Genomic DNA, 27120 nt, shown 5'->3' with positions numbered 1-27120 from the left:
AGGGTAGATTGTCCAAAACCCCAATTCCCAAATCCCTAGGTGGGTGTTTGGTATCATGGTGTTGTATGTCTATTGTGATTCTATTTTTGTGATACATCAGTGCCATATAGGTGACTATGCTCGAATCTTGTTTGGTAGGCTGATCAGGTACAAATGTTTTCTACTTTTTGTTTTATCCCGTGTTATGTGAAATTACTTATTGGGGCGTTATTTTTTCAGATTTTGAGAGGGAGGAAAGTTGGTCAATGGGATTTTGGTTCACATAAATCAAGAATTCCATGTTCTTTTTTCAGATTTATGTGGGGGCAAGGGAAAATTTATTTTCCTTGGTATCACTTATCCAGGGGAAACACTTAACTAGGTAAATGCATTTACCCATGTTCTTTTATTTCCCTTATAAGCATGGCAATGACCATTTTAGCTATAAAAATCCAATATTAAAAGGGGAATTTTTGTCCCATTAAAGTGTTGGCAACTTTCCCCACAAGTGGGAAAGTTATTTACCTACCTAGGAGATGGGAATCACTTACCCGAGTAAGTGATACATAGGAAAATAAACTTTCCATGGTCCCCCATATATCTGAAAAAATAACATGGGTTTCTTGGTCAATGGGAATCAAAATCCCATTGACCAACTTTCCCCCCTCTCAAAATCTAGAAAAAGAACACCCCCTAAGTGATACCCATCTCCTAGGTGGGCAAATAACTTTCCCACTTAGGGGGAAAGTTGCCAACAATTGAATGAGACAGAAATGCCCTTTTTAATAATAGATTTTATAACTAAAATGGTCATTACCTTATTTACATGAGAAGTAAAAGAACATGGATAAATGCACTTACTAGGGTAAGTATTTCCTAAGTAAAACTTACCTAAGTAACTGCATTTACCTAAGCAAAAATAACTTATCGAAAAACAAACAGGGTCTGAGAGGAAAAATATAATTTCGACATTTCCTTGCTGTGCTTTCATTTCACTTATGTGGCACTTAATGGCGCTTATGTGTCTTGAAATGGAATAAACAATCGTTATATCACACTTCATTCCCACAACAGCAAATATCACCTAGGAAGGCAGGAACCAAGCCTCCAAGCCTTCAATACAACGAGCGGAAGACATTGCTGAGCCAGTTGTCACCTTTTATGATTAAAATAGTACTTTTGTCCACCCATGCAAATGCTCATGAGAGTGGGGGTATTTGTTGTAGTGATGTTGTTGTCCTGTTATGGATTGATCAATACAAATTTGTGTGAGGATTTTTTTTTACCTGAAACATTTTGAGTTGATGAATACAAATGGCTACTTTCTACTTAAAACATCACAAATATTTCTCCCTACTTTGTATTGACCAACACAAAGATGCAATGACATGCAATGCGATGCCACCATACTAAACACCCCAGAGAGAGAGAGAGAGATGAAGAAGGCCATGGCAATCTTGAATACTGTTATATGATAAAGATATATTGCGTACCATGATTAAGGATAAAATATCAACATATGAGTCTCCACTTGAGAGGATTTGGATCGTATATTTGTTAAATGCTGAAGACTTGAAGGGTCGTGAGTCGACATAGTGAAAACCCTTTATTCTTCTTGATTCTTCCTTCGTCACATAACGAAGTCTTAAGTTGGATTTGCACCCGTATAAACCTGGAGCCCGTTTGAGAGGGCTTCTGTGTTGACTGAGCTTTAAAAAAGCTATCAAAGCACTTCACCGGAAAGTCAATTTCTCAACCCAATCAGCTTTTCGAGGTTTTCACTAAATACAGCTTCAGGCCTACCGTACGTGCAACGCCATAAGCCGCTGAGGGAAAGCCATCCCCGACGAGATCTGGTCATTATTCACTTAATGCTTTTGTGATTCAATTCTTCTACCGTCTCCTCCAGGCCGGAACATATATATTTATTCAAAACCAAATGACAAATTAATTCATTTAATTTGTGCATTAAATAATGCGATTATGCATGAATTAATTTACTTGAATACGCTGCTCGATATTTCCGTATTCACGTTAATACTTGCATTGCGTGGATTTCTTCTCTGCATGAATTAAACCAAAGCAAAACGCAACCACTTGCTTGTAATTTCTAAACCCTTCCCTTCGTTCCACGGGAAACGTATATGAGTATATCGGTGTCCAAGTGAACCGACGGACGTTTTTCTTTTTTAAATTCCGGTCGGACCAAGTAGGGGATCCTTTGGTGGAAGCACGTATGCCACGTGTCGTCATAGTCTCCAATTGTGAGCTGACGAAAATGCCCTCCATTTTGGAGGTTGCAGTTTGAAATTCCCGAGGGTGATTTTGGTCCATCTGTGTCGGAGACGGAGCTGTTTCCGAATTCAGACAGCCTGCCCACATGTGCCCGAAGCACTCGTAACCTTCTCTCATACCAAAATAAAAAAAAATTATTTTCCCGGTAGTTTTGCAAAAATCCCAATTATTTAACGCGCCAGCAGAGGCGAGCGGATACCCGTTTGTCTTGTCGTGCGATGTCGAAAAACCCAAATTCTTTTTAAGTATTAAAAACACGCAATTACAGTTTTGGCCCTGCTTAATTTAGTCCAATGAAATGATAAATTTATAAATAAAATTTTCTTCTCAACAACACTGAGATTCGTCATGGTGAAATTACTAATTACTAAAGGTTGACACCCCGTGGTCGAGGTGCATAATCGGTGCTAATGTCCGTATATGTAATTGTAACGATGGGTATTGAGGTAAACTTAGGAACCCAAAGACAGTATCTATAATGCTCTGGAAGTTATGAAAAAGGAGGGAATGGTGATTTTGTAATTAAGGAGAAACGAAAGCCCAGATTCAGAAAATAGTGAATAATTACTCGCTCATGTCGTCTTTTAGAAGCTGGTGCGGAAGAGGAGAGGCGCTTAGAAGCTGGTGTGGGAGACCACGAATGTCCCACCAGCCTTTCCAGCTGACCAGACAAGTTTAGAGAGAGAGAAAGAGAGAGAGAACAGTAGAGGGAGAAAGATATTGAGCGAACGAGCTTAGAGAGAGAGAAATTCGAAGGTTATATTTGATTTCGTATTTATAAACTCTACGACTTTCAGTACTCGGGGGAGAGAGAAAGAGAGGAAAAAACAATTCTGAAATAGAAAGAAAGGGGAAAAATTTCCGCTTCGTAAATTACCTCGATCTTCTTGAAACAGCCGCGGAGATTCCGAAGCTATAATTCTCTTGTCCCCGATCCGAGTTACTGAATTTCAGTCTACCTTGCCTGTTCATCAGTTATCCTTTCGGATGTGTTAGAGAAGGAGATCGAATCCTTAAAGTCGTCAATGGTATTTTAACAAAAGATGAATCTTACTCAGTTTTCTTCTTTTCAGTTCTTCCTCTTTTGTTGTTTATGTAATCATTGATTTGCTTTCTGAGAGTTATGTCTTGATATTTTGTTTTTTATTTCGGTATGCATTTTTGGAACAAGTTGGTTGAACAAGGAACTAGTTGTTTTGAATTGTTTTGTGTAATTTGAATTTTGTTGTGAAACACTGAAATTGGAACCGGATTCTGTGTTGTTAAGGTCAACTGTTGTCAGGATGGGTATATTACTTGAACCTTGGTGGTAAGTAATCCATGCTCATCTCCAACGTACAAGCTTTAAGGTTTTGATCTGGACGAAATTGATATTGCCTCTTATTAGAAAAAGAAGAAAGAAGAAAGAAGAAAGAAGAAAGAAGAAAGAAGAAAGAAGAAAGAAGAAACGTGAAGTCGATGTAGATGAACTGCGGGCTCTATCAGAGTTTGTCATTGTTGCAGGGAATGTAGAAATATTGTTGCTCTTTGTTTTTTCAGTGGTGTTTGTGTGGGTTCATGTGGAAAAATAAAGTATTCACCGTTCCCTTTGCATGCCCGTGTTCTTATCGTGTTTGGATGCTATATTTGTGCAAAGAATGATTTATGGAAAGCTAAAGAGCTGCTTTGTAAGACGATTTATTCCAAAAAAAAAAAAAAAGAGAAATTGATAAGATGGATTGAAGGTAGGGGTAGTGGGGCATAAACCAGGAGGAAAAGTCACGGGTGCTATATTGAAAAAAAGTGTTAGTATTGTATGAAGTAAGAATACACTGGAGATCAGTTGCAAGCCATAACAAACCAAATTTCCTTAATGTTAATTTTTAATTACTAATGGGTTGCACATGAACATGGATTCAAGTTTTATAATTAATTGACTCATTGAAGAGTATGAGGTATGAACTACTTGAAGAGTATGACAGAGTGCATACACACATATAGACATGGATGTGCTTATGTATGTATTCATGCTTATGTATATTTTCAGGGTGCCTGTTACATGTAAGCTATTCCAGTTAAGTTTCATCATGGAACAATCTTTTTGTTGGTAAATCAAAGTAAAGTTCTGTTAAAAATAGAGGAGGACTACAATGCCAAATGGGGTGATGAGCTAGCACCCCATTTCAATAAGAAATACATACAACAGAAAACAGCTCTGTCATTTAACAAAATGAAATTAGAATCCCAGAAGCTAATTGAAAAGTATCCCCACAGCTCAAAACGGGTTGAAGATCTAAGAAGCCAATAAAATGGTGGGCTGTTTAGCTAGCTATGTTGATTTTGTCTACATACTGGAAAATAACTCATGGGAGGCACAATAAAGAATGAAACTTCTGACATGATAAATGAAAAAACTCCATACTTGTAGCATTTTGGTGCATGTGTAGTGGTAGTAGTGACAATTTGAACTACAACAACAATAACAAAACTGAGGGGCCTGATGGCAAAGTTGATGATACTGCAGAGATGGTGACAACAATGTTTGTGGTGGTAAAGGTGCTGCAGGGGATGATGCTTACTGCAATAGTGCTTGCAAGGTGTTTCGGGCTTGTGATTAGTTAATGTTCTGAATATTGTAATTGTATTGTAAATCATAGTGAAGCTTGAATTGAACTGTGAATCATATAAGTTTACTGCTTTTACTTCAGAACTTGGGAATATATAATCAGGTTTGTCTTGAATGTCAATTAACACACAAATATGATGGGAAATAAACTCAAAGATGTCTTTAAATAGGTTTTTAGATAATAAACAAGTTTTACTCTTTAAAGGTTTTAAATAAAAAAAAAGAAAAGAAATAAGTAGAGAACTAGGACACACACACACACACACACACATATATATATTCAGAAAAATAATTCAAATAGGAATCCTTGGAATTCATGATTTGAATCATGGATTGTATTTTAAATCATAAGATTTTGATCACTATGGTTAGGGTTAGCAATAATTCAGGTTAAAAACCATTATCGTCATCATCATATGGGGTTGACTACATGAATCCTGTCTTTCCATTCCATTCTGTTTAGTTCCATACCCGTTATTAAAATATGAGTGCTTAAATCATTTTTACTACTTCAACTCGTATCATTTTTGGTTTGCTGCTAGCCCTACTAGCCCCTTCAACTTCCAACATATTGCTTCTTCTTATGGGTGCTGAATGGTTCATGTTAAAAATGCTGAACTAAAACCTTACTGATCATTATTGGCTTGAATATGTTAACCTGAATGAGGCAAAAATGTAGATTTTTCTGGATTTCATCTGGCAAAATGTCTACAAATCCTGTATAGTTAGCAAAATGTCCAACCAGAAATGAATTTTTCTTAGACCGGTTTAAATTTTAGGTCAGGGTGAGCCTTAAGGGATTCACTTTGGTGGCAGTGCAGCACTGTGGGTGTTCTCTATTATTAGTGTGGCAGGTGGTAGTTTCTAGAGCATGTTAGGGCTCAATACGTTCTTGATTTGCAAAAGCAATTAAACTTTTTCCCTTCATTCCACTTTCAGATTTTTTTTTGGATCAGATAAGAAATTGCCTCCCCCTCCTCTGTGTACATTTTGATTGTTCACATGTAGAACTTTTAGGGTTTGGTCCTCTATCTTTAGTTTATGTAATTATTGTGGAGCACCTTTAATTGTTTCTTGAAAATTTGGTTGCTTTTGCAGGCAGCACCAGTTAATATTGTTGTTGGTTCTCATGTATGGGTTGAAGATCCTGTATTGGCTTGGATTGATGGAGAAGTTTCACGAATCAATGGTCATGAGATTCATATTACCACTACAAATGGGAAAAAGGTATTAAATTCCATTTTAATTTTTAGTTTGCCTCTCATTTTAATTTTTAATATGAGATTCATATTACCACTATGCACCTGTCATTATCTGGAACAGTGGCTATGTTGGCACTTCCTATCTTCACATTATCAACCTTCTTTTGGAAACGAGGTGGAAGGAGTTCCGGGTGCAGTTTCCAACATTTATCTTTTGTATGTTTTGGTTAAGTACTCACACACAACTTCCCTTTTTCCTGAACCACTTGAACTGCTTGTAGTCACCTTCGGTTTCAGCCCTATATTGGCAAAATGGTCACTTGGGATGGTCCCTTGAACCTGGACCAGCCTCCTGCTCTCTTCACTACTCACCGTGGCATAGGCTTGAGACAATGATGCATTATCCTTGGCTAAGATATTCTGTCTGGTGATGTCAAACTCGGGATTCAGCCCTGTCAAGAATTCAAATACCCTGTTTCTCTCAACTAATTTCTTGTAAGTTTCATCATCATTAGTACTTTCCTAGATATCAATTTCCATTAGGTCTATCTCTTGCCACAAAGATTTCAACATTTAGAAGTAAATGGCCAAAGGTCTCTCCCCCTGTCTTAAATTATTCACATCACTCCTTAATTTATATGCCCTGGCCACATTCAGTTTTTGTGAATAAGTTTCAGCCACACTATCCCATATTTCCTTGGCTGAATTCATCCATAAATAATGTTGACTGATTTGTGGTTGCATTGAGTTCACTAACCATCCAATGACGGTATATTTCTCTTGCATTCATTTTTCATAAGATGGGTCATCTTCCGGAGGAGCTTTCTTGCTCCCGGAGATATACCCCCACTTGCCTCTGTTGCAAACATGAATTTTTACTGACTATGACCATGCTAGATAGTTGGTTCGATCCAGCTTGACTGTGGTCACAGCCAATAGAGAGTCAACGGAGCTCCTAGAACTTGTCTGGATTCACCCCACACTTGTTTTCAACTTCCCAAATATCCATCTTCCTCAAACAACTCCAACAGAACTTCAAATAGCTTTCAATGACAAGCAAGGAAGACAGGAAAAAATAGACACCAAGTACCAACCTCTATGAAGTCGAATTTGCCAACTGCATCTCACCCAGAACTCGGGAGAAATCAGAAAACAACAGCCGACTCCCTGTAGGTTTTGCAAAACACCACAAGACTTGAATCGATCTTCAAGAAAAAGAGAAAGGACCCCTTCAATCATTGAGCGCCAAGATGAAGCTCCCTGTGGGGCCCACAAACAGAATTCTCCAGTTGATTAAGGTTTTGGGCAAAAAACTCCAGGGACTGTCAGAATGATGACCAAGATAGCATCATTTTCTCCAAAAATCCATTAAAGTTTCTTCAATCACTCATTCAATTCAGCTGTCCATACACACTGTGTATGGGAAAAAAAGAGAGAAAAAAGGAAAAGGAGAGCCTGTTCTGATACCAAGAAGAAAAACAGTCCTAAGGAATGAAAGGATTGATTTAAAAGTTGTGAAAATATGTTAGATATCAGCAGAAAAGAGAAAAGGAGAGGAGCGAAGAAGTTGGTGGCAAATAGGGTTTAGAGAGAAGACTTTCAAATGTTCTCTCTTCCCTAATCCTTTTCATTAAAACATAATTTACAAGTTTTGATATTTACAGAGAGGCCCTTAATTGGGCAATTAACTTAAATAAGCATAACATAAAAAAGGCCCATTAACAACATAAACAAAAACATAAACAAATAAAAGCATCCTATGGCCCATTCGGCCCATTCTCTCTACATTATCTAGATCACAGGCTGTTTAATTTTTTACCAGAACCTAAGTTTACCTCAATGTTATGAAAAAGGCCATTACATCAATGTTTTATAGTCTTTATTCTTGTCTAGATTATAACTTGTTCAGTTTTTCCACATCCAAATTCACTTCAATATCCATTTAATCATTTTGAAGCACTTTTCTGCTTGAATACGATCTTTTTATCATATTACTAGAATTAGAACAAGGTTGTTGAAATTAAGAGGTGTGTCCAGTGTCATGTGTAACATGTATAGGCCAATGAGGCTGACAAGAAAATTTTATAAGGTGGATGTAAGATTAGAATATTATACAGATTGAAGTGTTGGGCAATCAAGAAACATGTCCAAAAAAACTTAACTTAGATGGATGAATCACAAGACGACAAAGGATAGAGTTGGGAACAGACACATCCGAGGACTTAGGAGTAGAACCAATTGGTGACAAGATGAGGGAAAGTGAATTGAGATGGTTAGTTCATGTGCTTAGATATCCAATGATTGCACCAATAAAAAGGCATGATTTGGTATAAGTAAAGCCTATAAAAGAGCAAGGGAAGGACCAAAGAAAATATGGAATGAAGTAGTAATAAATGATCTTAGGACTTATGATTTGACAGAAAACATAGCTCTTGATAGAGCACAACAGTGAGACAGAATTTATGCAACTAACCACAGTAGGGATTAAGCCTGAGTTTTCTTGAATCTGATCAAAGATATTTTTTCTTCTTAATTGGTTAAAGGTAAAATTCCCACATACTGAAAAAATGGGCTGTGTGGGACAACTACACAAGCCACAATAACTAGCTGACAGAATATCAAAACAATGAATAAGATGTACCAAATAGTCTCATAACTGAAGACTATTAAAAGAGAAATTAATCTCATAACTGAGCCTCCAGACCTGAGTGCCCCCCTCTAACAGATATTATCTCCCAACCATCCTCTTGCAAGAAAATTGGCAAGGGTGAAGAAAGATGTGAAGGTGTGTGGGGTAATCCAGCCCCACCTAGGGTAGAAGTAGTCACATGGTTGGTGGCTATGAATAGTGTCCTTACCATAGATCATCTTAAGTCCAGAGGCTTTTGTATGGCAAGTATCTGCCTGATGTGCAGGGAGAGTGAGGAATCAGTTTTCCATTTGTTCTTCTCGTGCAGGTTGGCAGTTGGCTGGACTTTGCTGGAAATGTTATTCAGATCTGTTCAGCATGCAATTGTTTCTCCCCAGTAGGGCTGTAAACGGATCGGATTCTGATTGGATTAAAAAAGTCTGAATCCAATCTGATTATTGAAATCTTGCATCCGAATCCGGTTAGATTTGAAGATCTCGTATTAGAATTTGAATCCTAATGGACTCGGACAGGATTCAGATTTAATCTGACTCCTCTTTAGTGTTTTAAAATACAAAACATTAAAAAGTTAATTACTTTTCAAATTTTATATATAATAAATTAATGTAATTATGTAATTACAACATGCTGAGTTTATCATATATATATAAATTCATATAAAATATAATATATAAAAATATATTTTATAATTTTAAATGTAATTATATAAAAATCATATACTAAAATTAATGATTATTATAATATAATTGGATTCGGATTTGAATCGGATCACATGGATTCAAATCCGAAACTGATCCGATCCGATTATTAATTGGATGCAGATTGCAAAATCCGAATATGTTCTGTTTACAACTCATCATCCAAATCTGTGATAATTGGACCAGATGTGGGATTGGGCCTCGAATTTTCAGGTATCATTGACAGGCCTACTCCTCAGGTCTCCTGCTGAAATCTTCTCTAAGTGGCCGTCATTTAGGGGAAGCAAGAAAGCTAAAATAGTGTGGAGTTGCTTACCATTTTCTGTCTGCTGGTCCATCTGGAGGGAAAGAAACAGGAGAGTGTTTGAAGATATGCAATGGGAGTTAGAGAAGATTGTGGCATCTATTGGAAGGGCTGTCACTGATTGGGTGATCATTTTACCTGAATTTTCTCAAGTGAATGCTTCAGACTTAGGGTCTAATTTTTGGAATGTTATTGAAATTCATGAATGTAATCCTGAGAATTTTCTGTAATTGGCCTCAAGTGTCCTCTCAACACTAGACTGTTTGTAATGATGTTTTTTTTCTTAATTTTTATTTTAATGAAAATTTCCTGTTATTATAAAAAAATATAGGAAAATGGCTGTCTAAACATATTATTACATTTTAATCTTGCTATTTTCTCTGTGAATATGGTTCAGTGATCTGATCAAGTGGCTGAATGTGTGCAGGTTGTTGCCAATATATCTAAAGTGTTTCCAAAGGATACAGAGGCTCCACCTGGAGGGGTAGATGATATGACAAAGCTTTCATATTTGCATGAGCCTGGTGTCCTTCAAAACTTGGCTACTAGATATGAACTTAATGAAATCTATGTGAGTCTCATTAAATAATTTCTTACTTTCAATATAATATGAGAAAGCTCTCATACAGCATCTTGTTGCGCATGAGCTTTTGTTTCTTCTAATATAATATGATACCTTACCATCTTTCTAGAAAAAAAAAAATTCGAATGAAATAGAATGGGCAAGTTGTAAATAGTTTATATGATATGCTAACATTATTTTTCTTACCTTGCAGACATACACTGGCAACATACTAATTGCAATAAATCCATTTCAAAGATTACCTCATCTTTATGATACTCATATGATGGAACAATATAAAGGAGCAGCATTTGGGGAACTAAGCCCTCACGTTTTTGCTGTTGCAGATGTTGCATACAGGTGACTCTTACTTCTCTCAAATATCACATTCTTTTGGGTAATACTTGTATTCATACGTGGGTTTTCATAAGAATATAGGGCAATGATCAATGAAGGGAAGAGCAACTCTATTTTGGTTAGTGGAGAAAGTGGTGCTGGTAAAACTGAGACCACAAAGATGCTTATGAGATATCTTGCATACTTGGGTGGGCGATCTGGAATAGAAGGAAGAACTGTTGAACAACAAGTTCTTGAAGTAAGATGAAGTTATCTTGCTTGTCTTGTACCTTTAAATTTGTGAATTTTCTTTTCTGAAATTCATTTTATTTGTCTTTCTTTTTTGTGGGAATTAAAAGATTTTGCATTGATGACCAAGTTGTGTTTGGTTGTTGATGAATTGCAGTCAAACCCAGTTTTGGAAGCATTTGGCAATGCTAAAACTGTTAGGAATAACAACTCAAGGTGAGAATTTATTTCCTCTGGAGCATGTCCTAGTAGGAAGTTATGATTCACTGTTTTTTTCGTTTTTACTTTTGATTATTTAAACCAGTGATGAAAAACTTTATTGAAGTAATAAAAAACCAGATGTACAGGAAAAGATAAAAAGAAAATACATTGGTAAATAGAAGAGCGGTTACAACTGGTTGTGTCAACTAAGGAAGAAGGAGAAGGGACAACTGCTTTAGCAGGTTATTGGTGGAGTGTAAAAGAAGAGGAGGGGCAAAAAAGACAAGAATTTTAGGGGTCTTACGGGAACTTTTCTTTTGTCTTCGAGGAAGGGAGAACAGGCTTCAACAGCCTCTCAGAGCAGGAAGCGGGAACTGTCCAACAGTGAGGGTTGGATTTGGGTTGTTACGAGATATAAAGGGGATGCGAAGCTTATGGTTTGGGAGGGAGGGAAACCGAAGCTCCTTCAAACAGACACAGCCAAGAGTGAAGAGGGAGAGATCTCTGCAGCACCAAGAAGAAAGAAGTCTCTAGTGAATGACAATCATGCTCCAGAGACAATTGTAACAAAGGTTACAACTGTTTCTGGAGTAAGGGAGGAAGAAGTTGGGGTGGAGACAGTAGACAAAGGCAAAGAGGATGAAGTGGAGGCGTCTGTAACTTCGAACGACAAAGCCCTGCCTCTGGTAGGGATCGAGGTAGTTCCAGGTAGATTTGAAGATGTTTTTAGTTGGCAGGAAGTGAGTGAGCTCAACGAGGAAGGCCTATCCCCCAGCTCTTTCCCTCGTCGTTCTTCTCCCGTGGAGCATCTCCTGTCTCTGCCCCACCTCTGTTTTGGGGTAATGCTGGGGCTGTTTACAAAAAGAAAAGGGGGGGGGTGAAGGAAACGAGTAGAGTCTATAATACGAAGAAAAAAACAAAGAAGCTTGGGGAGAGGAAGCAGGGGAAGGAGGGAGCTGGAGTGGAGGAGCTGAGGGATGAGGCAGAAAACAATCAGGAAGAAAGAGAGAAGGTGGTAGAGAGGAAGGAGACATCAGTGGGTAAGAGAAAGGTGGGTATCAAAGAGCTAGTAAAAAGATAGATAGAGGTAGCCAGGTAGGTAAAGCCTTGGGTCTGTTTTTTCTAGGGGGAGAAACAAGAAGGAAGAGATAACAGGGGAGTTGCTGAAGGAGGGGAAGAGGGGGAGGGGAGACACGCAGGGCTGACGGAAGAGGAATAGTAGGGCAGATAGAGGGGGAGAGGGGAGCTGTGGAAATGAAGCTTCTATCTTGGAATGTAAGGGGTCTAAGAGATGGGAAGAGGAGAGAGGTGGTCAAGAATCTTCTGAGAAAACACAATCCGGATGCTGTATTGTTGCAGGAAACAAAATTGGAATCTTTTGATTTAAGGTTGAAAAATGAGATATGGGGGTCTGATAGAGGAGAATGAGCTGAGGTGGATGCAGTGGGTCACTCAGGGGGTATGGTGGTTTTGTGGGACCCAAGCAGCATGAGGAAGATAGGGGAAAAGAAAGGGAAGTTTACCATATCGATATGTTTTCAGATGGTGGAGGGAGGGTGGCAGTGGGGTTATCTTGTGTGTATGGGCCAAATACAGAAGGAGAGAGAGGGGAGTTGTGGGAAGAGCTGGAAGAGGTAAGAAGGGGATGGGGGGGGGGTCAATGTAGTAAGAAGGTTAAGGTTGGGGGAGCTTGGGGGGGGAGGGGGAGGGATGGAGAGGAGAGTGTGACAATGAGGAGGTTCAGTAATTTCATCCGAAGAAATGGCTTAATTGATCCACCATTGAATGGCTGTAGGTTCACATGGAGGAATGGGCAAGATCCACCAATTCTAAGAAGACTTGACAGATGTTTGTATTCTGGGGACTGGGAGGAACATGTAGGAAATCTGATTCAAGAAGCCCTGCTTTTTCTAATGTCAGATCATAAACCAGTCTTGTTAAGGCAGTTTGTCAGTCAATTAAAAAAGGAGGATTTTGGGAGTGGGTTAGGAGAGGTCCTGAGATATCAAATATGTAATGCAGAGCCTGTTATCTAGTTTGTTAGATGGCTCTTTTGTTTTGTTTGGTTTTCTTTGTTCTCGGGTGCTGTCTTATCATCCTCTTTTTGTAACTTCTTTTCTTTTAAAAAAATTCTTGTCATTTACTAATAAAAAAAAATCAGGCTGTGCGTGTCCTAGAAACGACCTGTAAATAGGAAGAGAACTCTCTAAGGGCAGAATGGTTGGCTATGATTCAAGGAGTACAAAAGGCAAGAGATATGAAGATTGGAAAGGTGGTGGTAGAAGGGGACTCTAAGGTGGTGGTGGGCTGGTTGAGGAACAAGGAAGAAGTTCTGTGGAGGTTTAGGAATGAGATCAAGAAGCTTAAATAGTTAACTGGAGGAATGGTGCAAGTGCAATGGGTTCAAAGAACAGGCAATGCTTTGGCCGATAATCTGGCTAAACAAGGGGTGAATTTTTGAGCCAAGTTGTAATTGTATCATAATTATATCTTAAAGGGGAAGAGAAAGCTTGTTTTCTCTTCATCAATATATATTTATTTTTATCAATGAAATGTGTTCACATTATCTATCAAAAAAGGAAAGAAAAGAAAAAAAATGGCTTGTAAATCTGGGTTTAGAAAAGTATGTTGCAAAGTGAGAACCTTGAAGCTGATATCCAATGTGCAGCCAAAGGCCCTCAAGCTAACTTAGCAAGCTCGGAGTGATATTATAATATAAGGCACACCTCTATAAGAATTTTCACTGTATTTCTATCCAGAGTCTAGACTAGCCTATATGTTCTTTGTTGATAAACTATCTTAAAATTATTTCTTTTTGCATTTTATTTTGTTTAATTTATAGCTTATCTTGTTCAAATACTAATCATATTTTCTCTTTATGTTCATTGTGGTATTACTTTGAAGTCGTTTTGGTAAATTTGTTGAGATACAATTTGACAAGAATGGGAGAATTTCTGGGGCAGCCATTAGAACCTATCTTCTTGAAAGATCCCGTGTTTGCCAAATATCAGATCCTGAGAGAAACTACCATTGCTTTTACATGCTTTGTGCAGCACCACCTGAGGTATATACATTTTAACTTTTTTTATTTTGAGTTCATGCTATTGTCCATTTTGCTTTGATATATTCCAATACAGTTTTTATAGTTGCAAAGGTTATTTGTCAACATGCTAAGGTTGCAATTTAAGTTTGCAGGATACAGAGAAATATAAATTGGGAAGCCCTAAATCGTTCCATTACTTGAATCAATCCAATTGCTATGTGTTGGATGGAGTAAATGATGCCCATGAATATCTAGCAACTAGAAGGGCTATGGACATTGTTGGAATTAGCGAGCAAGAACAGGTGAACCTTCCCAGTGATTCTAAGTTCCAAGAGAAAATTGTTTGGACCCCTTTTGATGGTTTGATCAGATTCCTGATCTTAAATGTTTCCTACAGGAGGCAATTTTTAGGGTTGTGGCAGCAATTCTTCACCTTGGTAATATCAATTTTGCTAAAGGAAAGGAGATTGATTCCTCTGTTGTGAAGGATGAAAAGTCTAGATTCCATCTTAAAATGACAGCTGAACTTCTGAAGTACATCCAATCCATTCCATATCTGTATTTGAAATATTTGCCTGTTTTGTTTTCTTGGTTGTTTGATTATGTTACTTTGGGGTTCTACCCTTCCTGTGAGGAACCAAGGGTGGCTGGGCAGATGACTCAGTTTCTTACTCCTAAAGAGGAGTATATTTTAGCTATTTTTACCTATACTTAGTTTTCTAATAAAGCCTCTTGATTTGTGAATGATAAAGAAAATAATGTTTCTACTAACCTATGTTGCCTAACAGGTGTGATGCCCAGAGCTTGGAGGATGCTCTTATAAAGCGTGTCATGGTGACACCTGAAGAAGTTATTACAAGAACTCTTGATCCTGTGGCTGCATTGGGTAGCAGAGATGCTTTAGCTAAAACAATATATTCACGTCTATTTGATTGGTAAGAGCTTAAATAATACTCCCTCCTATTCTCTCATCTTGGACACAAGCTTATGGGCTTAGTCTTGCAAAGTGGTTTCTTAGAATGTTTTTAGGTTATATAGTTTATATATTTTTACAGGATTGTGGAGAAAATCAACATTTCGATTGGGCAGGATCCAAACTCAAAGTCATTAATTGGAGTTCTTGATATTTATGGTTTTGAAAGTTTTAAGTGCAATAGGTAAGGCATTAGATGGAAATTCATTTTGAAAAAAATCTTTGATGCTAAACAATTGTCAAAATAAGAAAACTTGGCTGGTTTTTGACATGCTTGTCATTTCATGTAAAACAGTTTCGAGCAGTTCTGTATCAACTTTACAAATGAGAAGCTACAACAACATTTCAACCAGGTTAGCTTGCTTAGTCAGTTTACTTATTTGGAGATTGCTTGTTGTTTGCTTTAGTAAATTTATTTATTGTGGTTTTCTGTTTGTAGCATGTCTTTAAAATGGAACAAGAAGAATACACCAAGGAGGAAATCAATTGGAGCTACATAGAGTTTGTTGATAACCAAGATGTTTTGGATCTGATTGAGAAGGTATTAACTATGTGATATATAATACACAACAACATACTTGTGGGATATGCAATTATATTCTCCATATATGAAAATATAAAAGTTCGTCATATTTTGAAACTTATACTGTTGCATTCTGACCATGAAAATTGATAAGTTCCATACTTGTGCAGAAACCTGGAGGGATAATAGCACTTCTAGATGAAGCTTGGTATGCAGTTATTATTCCATTACTCCACTCTACTTTGTTAATGGTTCTTTCTTAGTAGCATGTAGAAGTATTATTCATATATATGATAGCTTGCATCCTTTGATGGATGGGAGGGCTTCTTCTTACACTTATGTCTATTTAATTGCTTCATGCAGCATGTTTCCTAAGTCTACACATGAAACATTTGCCCAAAAGTTGTACCAGACATTTAAGAATAACAAGCGTTTTATCAAGCCAAAGCTTTCTCGTACTGGTTTCACCATAAGTCATTATGCAGGAGAGGTAATTATATAATTAACTTTTTCTTTATGTGATACAGGAATTGCAAATTTTCCTGAACCTTCTAACATTTTGCAGGTAGCATATCAAGCTGATTATTTTCTTGAAAAAAACCGAGATTATGTGGTGGCAGAACATCAAGATTTATTGACTGCTTCAAAGTGCTCATTTGTGGCGGCTTTATTTCCTCCACTTCCAGAGGAATCATCAAAATCATCTAAGTTTTCTTCCATTGGATCACGATTCAAGGTACTCTTGGTTCACTTTCTTCCTGATTTTACTTCTTTCAGATGGAACAATTAGCATGACACAAATTAGCGCTTACATGTTTCAGTTATAATTAATAAAGCTTGCAGGACAAGGAATCCCTACAGCTCAGAATTGGAATGGTCTATTCCCATAGTCTGTTTGGGTCAAACTGGAATTGGAATTGGAATTGGAATTGGATTTAGCTGAAATGGGATTTCATTCCCAAGGGATGGGGGGATGGCCATTCCCTCAAATGGGGGAGTGCCATTCTAGTGGAAATGGGAATGGGATTCTGCCCAACCAAATAGTTGGAATCAGAATGACCCATTCCAATTCTGATTCTGGACTCCTATTCCTGCAAACCAAACAGATTCTTAGCTGACGACCTTGCAAAACAAGGGGTAAACCAGGAACAACTGTTTTGAGGGACTAGAAATGAAGCTTGCATGTAAATCATTATCATCATCATCCAAACCTTATCCCAACTATATGGGGTTGGTTACATGAATTCTTTTTTCACCATTCTGTTCTGCTTCTTTACTGTTATCTATAAAGATAAAAAGGCCCTTGCATTTGATTGGTGGAACTATCAGCTGTGATGGAGCAACAGTGCCACCCTTAAGTTTTATGAGCTTTGTATCTTTGCACCCTTTTCAAAGTGGCACCTACACTCATGACATAATTAGGGCCTATTGTCAAACTAATTATACAATTTAAATATGTATGGACATGTCACTTTCTCATTTTTCTTTCTAAAGCCTGTCTGCTAATAACAGTGACAAATGTATAGTTCATTATACATTCTAAATTTTATTAGGGGTTTTTATTGTTCAGTCCACCCATAAACTTTAGTACAGTTGGAACTGTAACAGGTGGGGGAATGAAACAAAATTCAAGGGGGGGGGGGGGGGGGTAAAGCCTAATAAAAATCCCTGAGGTGGACTGAATTCTAAATTTCCCATTTTATTAAGATAATAGTATATAAAGAATGTTGTACAAAGTGATATAACCCAAAGCATCCCTGCAAGGGCCATGGGGGAGTGAATCAAAATTTAAGGGGGGAGGGGGTAAAACCTAATAAAAATCCCTGAGGCAGACTGAACTCTAAATTTCCCATTTTATTAATAGAATAGTATACAAAGAATGTTGTACAAAGTTATATAACCCAAAACTGCCCCCCCCCCCCCCCTTTTCCTTTATTAGAAATTCCCCTCCTAGGGAATCATTCCCCAATACAAAATTCCCTTCTAAATTTTTTGGTCTTAACACCTAAAGAAGGAAAAAAATTGCTTGGGCTATTTCTATGTGGTCTTCTATGCATGGCTCTGCCAGTCTGCCATGACACTGGACAAATTTTCCGAGTCACAATACCAGCTTCAACTTCATCTTTCTCCTTTTATAGTATTTTGGAAAGTCTTGTCTAATTGTCTGCCATATACAAGCCTATTCTTCTTCCTTTCTTCTTCTTCTTGTTCTTCTATTTTGCCTTTCTTCATATATCGTTTTCATTTCCTTCTCAACTTTGTGAAACCCAATCGCATGTGCTTTTAAATGTCATCTTATGGATAGTGGTCTTATTTTATCTCAGTGATGCTGTTTATGCCATATATCAGTATTCAGTAACAACCCTCTACTTGTCCTTGCATCTAATTATCACCATCAATTTTTCATGTCAAGTAGATGGACAACAACTGTACTTCAATCTGGTTTTATCATGTTGCATTGGCACAAAGTACTAACATGGCCTCAGACTTTCATTGAATTAAAGACATGCCAAATTCAACTCTTTCAATTACCAATGACAATATGAGTGCATCTAATAGCTTGTCAAATTTCGAGGGATCTTCTTTGGTTTTTGATTAGGTCTGGTTTGTTGTGGTAGTCTGTTCTTAGAGTCATGTTAAATTTCGGTGTTGTAAGGTGGGTCTCTCTCTCTCTCTCTCTCTCTCGGGTGATATCTTATCATCTTTCTTTTGTCTTCTTTTTTCTCTTTTATAAAATTTTATTTTATTATAAAAAAGTAGTTTGTCAAATTGATCGTCTTGTTTTTTGGATGCTAATGTGGTTTGAATTGACATAAAATATGTGAACCTTTCACTCCTTCTCACTTACTCTCCCACTTGTTTGATTGATTGATTGATTGATATATATATATATACAGAGAGAGAGAGAGAGAGAGAGAGTATACATGGAGTATAGAACGACAAGCCCAAAGTTCAAATTCAAAACCAAAGGCAGACAGAAAACAAAAGCAACCAATGCAATTCAACACCTCCACCCCGTTTTTTTCTCTCATACCCAAAATACCAACTCCCAAATCCTCCTGCAGCCTGCAAGGCACATTAGAACCAAAAAACCTTCTTTAATGCCTTGACTCTGCATTCACATAGAAGTAGGGCCACCATTATCAGTTGCTTATTTAACTTTTTAATTGAATTTAAAGAGAAGTTATCAGGTCTCCTAACCTTTTTTATATTCCCAGATTAAAAACACAATCAATAACTATTCATGGGCATAGAGTTTTTTGGTGCCTTTGTTTGTAGTCCGCTGACTTTCTGGTGTATAAGCTATTGTGTTTTCTAAGTGATTGAACTAAAGTATATATATGTCAACTTGCATCTCTGAAACATCTCAAGAAAATATTTGACCCAAAAAACTTTTTGCAATTGCAGCTACAACTTCAATCCTTGATGGAAACCTTGAGTTCAACAGAACCTCACTACATCAGATGTGTAAAGCCAAATAATGTCCTCAAACCTGCTATTTTTGAGAACTTCAACATCATCCAACAATTACGTTGTGGTGTAAGTTTAATATGAAGAAGAAAATTTTTTACTTACCTTCTTTACTATCTGCTGTTTCATATAAAATATTTCTTCTTTCTTTAAGCAAAATCTTTTTGGTTATATGACCATCCTTGTAGGGTGTTCTTGAAGCAATTAGGATAAGCTGTGCTGGATATCCTACTAGAAGGACATTCTATGAATTTCTTCATCGTTTCGGTGTTCTTGCTCCAGAAGTTTTGGAAGGAAAGTAAGTCTTGTAGTTCTTTCTTCAATTTATGTATTCAATATGGTGGGTACAAAATTTTTCCTGGATTTCCTCCCACTGTTTTATAATCAAATGGCCTTTTTTCTTCTACAGTTATGATGACAAGGTTGCATGCCAAATGATACTAGAGAAAAAAGGATTGAAAGGTTATCAGGTGATCCCAACATTCCTGCCAACTCGTAATTTTGTTCATACTACTCAAAGGGTTACTATAAATCTTACAATGATTTCTAATGCCGTTTTACTCATGGTCATATGCAACATCTGTGTTGAAAATCTTTTGTTGATCAATATCCTAAGTGCTTTTATATTTTTCCTAGTTAGAGAAGTATTTGTCATAAATGTGAATGCATAGAAATTATCTACAATGTATCAAGCTACTAGGGTTTTCTCATTTGTACTTGTTCTATATGGTTGGTTGTGCTGACAGTTAGGCAAGACAAAGGTGTTCCTGAGAGCTGGTCAGATGGCTGAATTGGATGCACGAAGAGCAGAGGTGCTTGGAAATGCAGCCAGAACTATTCAAAGACAAATTCGTACATATATTGCTCGGAAAGAGTTCATCTCCTTAAGGAAAGCTGCTATTCATTTGCAATCTCATTGGCGAGGTACTTCTTGTTTTGTTTCATTTCATACCACATATGATCCCATAAATAGTTGTTTTTTCTGATCTCATTGAACATTTCATTTTGTTTACTAAGCAGGAGCATCGTGTGACTGATCCAATGCTTAACACTTAAAGATTGCTTCTATATAATTAAGATAAACCGATGTGTTGATCTTACATTTTCATATGAGATGTGACAGTGTGACTCTAGAAGACTGACTCTTATGTTCATTCAGAAATTGTAATTCTGAAAGTTGTTGAGTTCGTACTTGCTACTAAGTTAATAGGATATATCAATATACATTAAATATGACAATATTAGTTTTGCTAACAGTACACAAGATTAGGCATTTGAGAGGCCTCTTTTGTGGCAAATAGCTGAGAAAATTCTTTTCCTATAAAATCAAATGCCTTCTTTATGTTCTTCTCTAAACTACATTTCTATATACTTTAACAATCATTTTGTTCCTATCCTTTGTAGGTAAAATGGCCTGTAAACTGTATGAACAGTTGAGACGTGAAGCAGCTGCTGTGAAGATACAGAAGAATTTCCGTTGGTATATTGCCAGGAAGTCCTTCATAAGACTACGATTGTCTGCAATTACATTGCAGACAGGCTTAAGGGCAATGACTGCACGGGATGAATTCAGATTACGCAAGCAAATTAAGGCTGCTATAATTATCCAGGTAGCATAGCTCTGAATTACTTGAACATAACTTGACAAAAAAACTTGCTATTATATGCTTTAAGCAAACATTAACGCTCCAGTTGTTGCAAAAGTGGGTTTTATTGTTTTTAAATTTGAGTTGTGGATGAATTGTTGTTAGTGGTGATGATCATGAATTGTTGGTTGCTTAGGCTTACTGGCGTTGCCACAGAGATCATTCATACTACAGGAGTCTTCAGAAGGCAGCTCTCATTTCTCAATGTGGTTGGAGACGAAGAGTTGCTAGGAGAGAGCTCAGGAAGCTCAGAATGGTTTGATCTGATCCTTTAGTGTGGTTTTCCACATGGCCCATAGTTGTAACGATTCATGTATTTCCATTCAAATTGGTAATTTTTCATTCATATTCTCAGGCTGCAAGAGAAACAGGGGCCTTAAAAGAAGCGAAAGACAAACTAGAAAAACGTGTGGAGGAACTTACATGGCGCTTGCAGTTTGAGAAGCGATTAAGGGTAGAGATGTCTTATCTTTAAGTGATGGAATTAAGGCTTTTGTGGCTATGGAGACTATCCATACAAATGCTATTACAGTAGATTTACAACACAACTTCTCTTCATTCACTTACAGACTGATCTAGAGGAGGCAAAGGCCCTTGAAATTTCAAAGCTACAGGATGCTTTGGATGCCATGCAAATACAAGTAGAAGAGGCAAATGCCAAGGTTATCAAAGAACGAGAGGCAGCTCGGAAAGCTATTGAAGAAGCACCTCCAGTCATTAAGGAGACACCAGTAATAATTCAAGATACAGAGAAGGTTGATGCATTAACTGCTGAAGTTGAAAAGCTAAAGGTAGAGCTGCTAAGCTTGAATGAGTTATGCTATCTTATGGTCTTATTGTTACATTACCTCCAATGAATTTTTCTTCTGAGGATTATCATTAGGAAGACCTTCCAAGAGTAATTATTACTCTCCTCACAAGTTACTGAGTTTAATAGATGTGTGTTATAGATACAAGTGTAAGAGTTGGTAGACTCGTCAAGCATTGCCTCCTACTGCATTAGCTATTATATAATCAAGTAATCCAATCCAGGAAGTAATTTGAATCTGCAGTAGTATAATTGTAGAAGGTTCCGTTCCTCTATTTTTATATGTTTTCGTACCCTTTTTCTTTTTCCTTTTCTGTGCATGGAATCCATGTATAGAAAGCATATGCATGAAATTCTCAACCGAGTTGTTGGATCCTTTGACAGAACATAAAGGATCTCAATATCTTGTTTACATTAATTATGGTACATTAAACTTGAGCGGTAAAGAGCTTCTCATATAAATTTCCTTTATGCATTTGGAGTTCTAGTGCTTCATTTTGTTGACTCAAATTCAACTTGAACAAGCTTGCCTTGAATCCTCTTCATATAGAAGCATTGGAAGTTGTGGCATTTAGAAATTTTATTAGTTTCTTTCATCCTTCAGAAGGCCTAGGATATTGGTTTATGAGCTTAATTAACAAATTATAATTACCGCCAGAAGACAACCTTATGTGGGCCACATTTGCCTTACTAAACTTTTGTTATTGCTACAGGCTTTGTTGACATCAGAAAGGAAGACAGCAGAGGAGGCCAAGCAAGCCTATGCTGATGCTCAGGCTAAAAATGTTGAGCTGACCAAGAAGCTTGAAGATGCAGAGGGAAAAGTGGATCAACTTCGAGATTCTGTCCAGAGGTATTTATCATGATTTGAGAAATGAACTATGTGGAAATTTTATAGTTCTTTCCTTTTGTTACATTTAGCATCTGAAGAACCAATGACTTAGTTTGTGCTCATCTGTGTTGGCTCAACTCTTTAACACTTGTCCCTTCCACTGTTTACACCCCACCTTTTCCCAAAATCCATACCTTGTCTGTGGCCCATGTGGGAGTAATTGCAACAATGAGGTCCTGATTTACCATAACATGTCATATATGCATGTAACTTTAAGTTGATAACTTTTTAATATTTGCAAGATTTGCCTTTTTTTTTTCCATCTTGCTCCATGAGTAATCTGGAGCTGAAATAAATTTCGTGTTCCATCTTTATCAGCAATTTGTTTTCAACTCTTTCTAATTCTTTGAACTGCTGACATGCTTACTCATATGAGCAAAACTGATCCCTGCTCTCTCTCTCTCTCTCTCTTGCACACACACACACACACACATGCGCGCGTGCACATGAATGTGCAATCCCAACAAAATATGTTATGAGTTTTTAGAACAAAAGTAAGACTTACCGAAATATAATGGGATGGATGAGTGCTCTCTCTCTCTCTCCCTCTCTCTCTCTCTCTCTGGGGCAATTGAACATTTTTGAGTTTTACTCCTGTGGTTCAGGTTTGAAGAGAAACTTTCTAATATAGAGTCAGAGAATCAAGTACTTCGTCAACAAGCACTGGCCTTTTCACCAACTGGAAAAGCATTATCGGCAAGGCAGAAAACAACCATTATTCAGGTATTTAGGGTGTAAAAAGTTATTATACATTCTGTAGGGCCATAACATGTAGTTTTATGAAATTATATTGAGATTTCTATTACTAATGACAGAGGACTCCAGAGAATGGACATATTCTAAATGGAGAAACAAGGGTTGCATCAGTAAGTAGAAAAACATGATGCTTTTGGCATGCTTTGTGAAGACAAATATAACTTATATATTTTCTTTCCTATCTGTCTCAGGATTTGAGTCTTGCTGTATCGAATCCACGGGAACCTGAAACTGAGGAAAAGCCACAGAAATCACTTAATGAGAAGCAGCAGGTAACGGATGTTCAAATTTATGAAGTCAAATGTATAACCTGATTTCATTTTGAAGGTTTATTTTACGTCTTAGGACTTCTTTCTCACCATATGGTTTCTTGGTGCAGGAGAATCAGGACCTGTTGATTAGATGTATTTCACAAGATTTGGGATTCTCTGGTGGAAGGCCTGTTTCTGCTTGTGTCATATACAAGTGCCTCCTTCATTGGAGATCATTTGAAGTTGAAAGAACGAGTGTGTTTGACCGTATTATTCAGACAATTGGCTCAGCTATTGAGGTACCTCAAAATTTCAATTTAGAGGTTCAAAATCTGTACTTTGGTTGGTAAATTATCATTCTCATCATTTAATCCTGTAAGCCTCAGGCCCAGGTTTAGGAGAATTTGATTGCATAATTGCTATAATCTTGTTACCAAACCAATGAGTACTAAGTTACTAGTTTTCTTGTACTCTAATGCTACCATGCCACTTCTGTTGATATTTGGTTTTCTTTGTTGGTGAAGGCCCAGGATAACAATGATGTACTATCATACTGGTTATCTAATTCATCAACATTGCTGTTGCTCCTCCAACGCACACTTAAAGCAAGTGGTGCAGCTAGCTTCACACCACAAAGGCGGAGATCAACATCAGCTTCTTTGTTTGGTAGGATGTCTCAGGTAAGAAGTAATTGTTCATTTCGTTTGGATAAGCTTAAAAAAAAACTTCCTACCAAAAAAACTTATGCTTCCTTCTAAAATTTTATCATCATCTTTGCCTTGTCCCAACTATATGGTCTCAGCTACATGAATCCTGTTTTGTCATTCCATTCTTTTCAGTGCCATATCCATCGTTAAATTTTGGGCACTCAAATCATTTCTTATTACTTCCACCCTAGTCCTTTTTGGTCTGGCCCTAGCTCTTCAAGCTCCTTAAACTTGTAACAGATCACTTTTTCTAACAGGTGCTGTAGATGGTCTTCTAGCATGTGACAAAACCATCTCTATCTACTTTCTCTCATTTTATTACATATGGGCTTTAGAAAATTCTTATGTCATCCTTTTAAAATTTTTTTCTAGGGTCTTCGAGCATCTCCACAGAGTGGGGGATTCTCTTTTCTTAATGGTCGAATGCTGGGACTGGATGACTTACGGCAAGTAGAAGCCAAATATCCAGCATTGCTGTTTAAGCAACAACTTACAGCCTTTCTTGAGAAGATATATGGAATGATAAGAGATAATCTGAAGAAAGAGATCTCCCCCTTGCTTGGATTATGTATACAGGTAATTGCTGCAAATTTTTGTTACGCCTTTCTTTTTTTTCTTTGTGGCAATAATTTGTATCCTTGTATATTAGTAGAATTTGCTGGAATGTTGAATTAGTGGTAAGTTGTGTTAACTGAACAGATGATGTGCAAAGAGCTTATTTCTCATGTCTTCATATATTTTCTGGCAACAATTTGATGTCAGTAGGGGCTTGTGCCAACCAGTCTAAAACTTGTTATATTTTCAGCTTTCATGTGCATTGGGTATACCAAACCATACTCAAGTTGAAGTTTTTGTTTGCATGAAAAGTAAACCCTTAACAATTAAAATACAATAACAAAAGAAAAAGTATAATGATAAATACTGTGACATAAAGTTGATACTGGGAGACCATGTACAGATATGTCAGGTTCAATACATGTTTTATTATCCAAGGTAGCTTAAATTTTATCTTTTCTGATTGATATTTCATCTCTGATTGTCTTTCTTCGTTTTCATTGAATTGCTCTGTCTTCATAGATAAGTAGATGTCAGCATTTATCTTTTCAAAATGATGCAGGCACCTAGAACATCCAGGGCAAGTTTAGTGAAAGGACGTTCTCAGGCAAATGCAATTGCTCAGCAAGCTTTAATTGCTCACTGGCAAAGCATTGCGAAAAGCCTGAACAGTTACTTGAAGACTTTAAGAGCTAATTATGTGAGTTCTAAAAGTTTGAATATGGCAATGTAATTAAATTTTTCCTTCAACATCATCAATCTCATAGACCTGCTTCTTTACAGGTACCCCCATTCTTAGTCCGCAAAGTGTTCACTCAAATATTCTCTTTCATAAATGTTCAGCTATTTAACAGGTAATTTTGTTTGAATCTTCTGCCTGGAATTGTTTGATTTGAATACATTTCAACTCAATGGAGTCTATTAGCAGTTTAGCACTGTTTTGCCGTTATTTGACATTCTATTCATTTTGGCAGTCTTCTTTTGCGTCGTGAGTGTTGTTCATTTAGCAATGGGGAGTATGTAAAAGCAGGATTGGCTGAGTTGGAGCAATGGTGTTATAATGCTACTGAAGAGGTGAGCATCAAACATGACCTCATAAATATTCTTCCTACAATATATCTGGTTTTTTTTTGCTTGGAAATTTTGTCTGAAGGATCTGCTTTGTATTCAGTATGCAGGCTCCGCTTGGGATGAGTTGAAGCATATCAGACAGGCTGTTGGCTTCCTGGTATGACTTGTATCTTATCTCATATGTATTCCTTTTTTAACTCTTTTATATCTCTTGTAAATATGTGTGTGTGTGTTGCTTAATACGCTTTTTTTTTTTGAAATCCAGGTCATACACCAAAAGCCCAAAAAGACCTTGAATGAGATAACAAAAGACCTTTGCCCGGTCTGTGACTCTTTTCTTTGCACCTCCAACTTCTATCCTAGATTTTTGTCATGTTTCAAACTTCATAGACTGGACATGCTTCTTATTCTTGTGAACTGCTTCTTTCAGGTGCTTAGCATACAACAATTATACAGGATCAGTACAATGTACTGGGATGACAAATATGGTACACACAGTGTCTCTTCCGATGTAAGTCTCTTTCCAATTGGTTTTGAGTTGTACTGACATGTCAGTGTGATTCACATTTCTCAGTATCTGGCTTGTTATAATGTATCAGTTATCCTATCCAAATTCCAGTTTTTGCCCTATTTTTTCAGTTGCTATATCTTTCTGGTGAACAAATCACTTTAAACTGTCATCACAGGTTATTTCGAGCATTAGAATTCTGATGACGGAGGATTCAAACAATGCTGTCAGCAGCTCTTTCTTATTAGATGATGATTCAAGGTAGATTTTTCGACAGACTTGCATACTACTACAACTCTTTCTCTGTTATCATATGTATGGATCATCACAGCTTCTCTTTTTCTTGCTCAATCAATGCAGCATACCATTCTCTGTGGATGACATCTCTAAATCAATGCAACAAGTGGACATAGCTGATATCGATCCTCCGCCTCTGATGCGTGAGAACTCAGGTTTTGTGTTCCTATTACAACGTTCAGAGTGATCTCCATGATCATGTTGTCCATGCATTCTGCATGTCCATGATGCAGTTGCTACAACCTGTGCATATGATTTCATTTTCTGCATATCAATGTATATTTTACACGTCCATTGATTGATTGATTTTTTTTTTCTTTCCCTCCATGTCTTGTCGACAAATGGGGTTTTTGTATAGCGCCCATAGCGCTGTGTGAGCAACATGTAGCAGGGTGCAGCATGTTGTCACACCAGATAGGTTCAAGTTTATTTGTTTGTGGTTAGTCTGTCAGAATACTTTAAATGTAATATATGACAGTAGCCGCATTTTTAGGCAATTATTTGTTAAATGTTAAAGGCTGAAAGTTATTTGTATGCA

General features: G+C 37.2%; 1 protein-coding gene across 3 annotated transcripts; it reads left to right on the top strand.

Moving 5' to 3' along the window:
* Positions 1-2867: 2867 nt before the first annotated feature.
* On the top strand, positions 2868-27120 carry LOC104600631 (myosin-17-like). 3 transcript variants are annotated; one of them, XM_010263694.3, is made up of 39 exons: positions 2868-3302; positions 5978-6106; positions 10161-10304; positions 10510-10655; positions 10734-10890; positions 11038-11096; positions 13986-14145; positions 14277-14426; positions 14522-14658; positions 14913-15059; positions 15180-15281; positions 15393-15450; positions 15537-15638; positions 15791-15828; positions 15984-16110; positions 16186-16356; positions 19029-19160; positions 19280-19389; positions 19501-19561; positions 19838-20015; positions 20496-20701; positions 20874-20993; positions 21093-21191; positions 21307-21528; positions 22259-22398; positions 23043-23160; positions 23253-23303; positions 23385-23465; positions 23573-23743; positions 23969-24124; positions 24524-24727; positions 25269-25406; positions 25490-25560; positions 25681-25780; positions 25878-25934; positions 26043-26099; positions 26208-26288; positions 26464-26546; positions 26646-27120. In XM_010263694.3, the coding sequence occupies exons 1-39, from the start codon at positions 3300-3302 to the stop codon at positions 26767-26769; spliced, it is 4590 nt and encodes a 1529-aa protein (XP_010261996.2). In that variant the 5' UTR covers positions 2868-3299; the 3' UTR covers positions 26770-27120. The 3 variants fall into 3 exon arrangements, with proteins under 3 accessions (XP_010261996.2, XP_088748993.1, XP_088748994.1); XM_088892868.1 differs by having other exon boundaries at positions 2887-3302; positions 10727-10890; XM_088892867.1 differs by lacking the exon at positions 23253-23303.

Source organism: Nelumbo nucifera, chromosome 8 (assembly GCF_055504915.1).
Source record: "Nelumbo nucifera cultivar China Antique chromosome 8, China Antique-T2T, whole genome shotgun sequence".
Taxonomy (NCBI): domain Eukaryota; kingdom Viridiplantae; phylum Streptophyta; class Magnoliopsida; order Proteales; family Nelumbonaceae; genus Nelumbo; species Nelumbo nucifera.
Note: the sequence above shows the minus strand (reverse complement) of the source record. Positions and strands in the feature narration are given on the sequence as shown.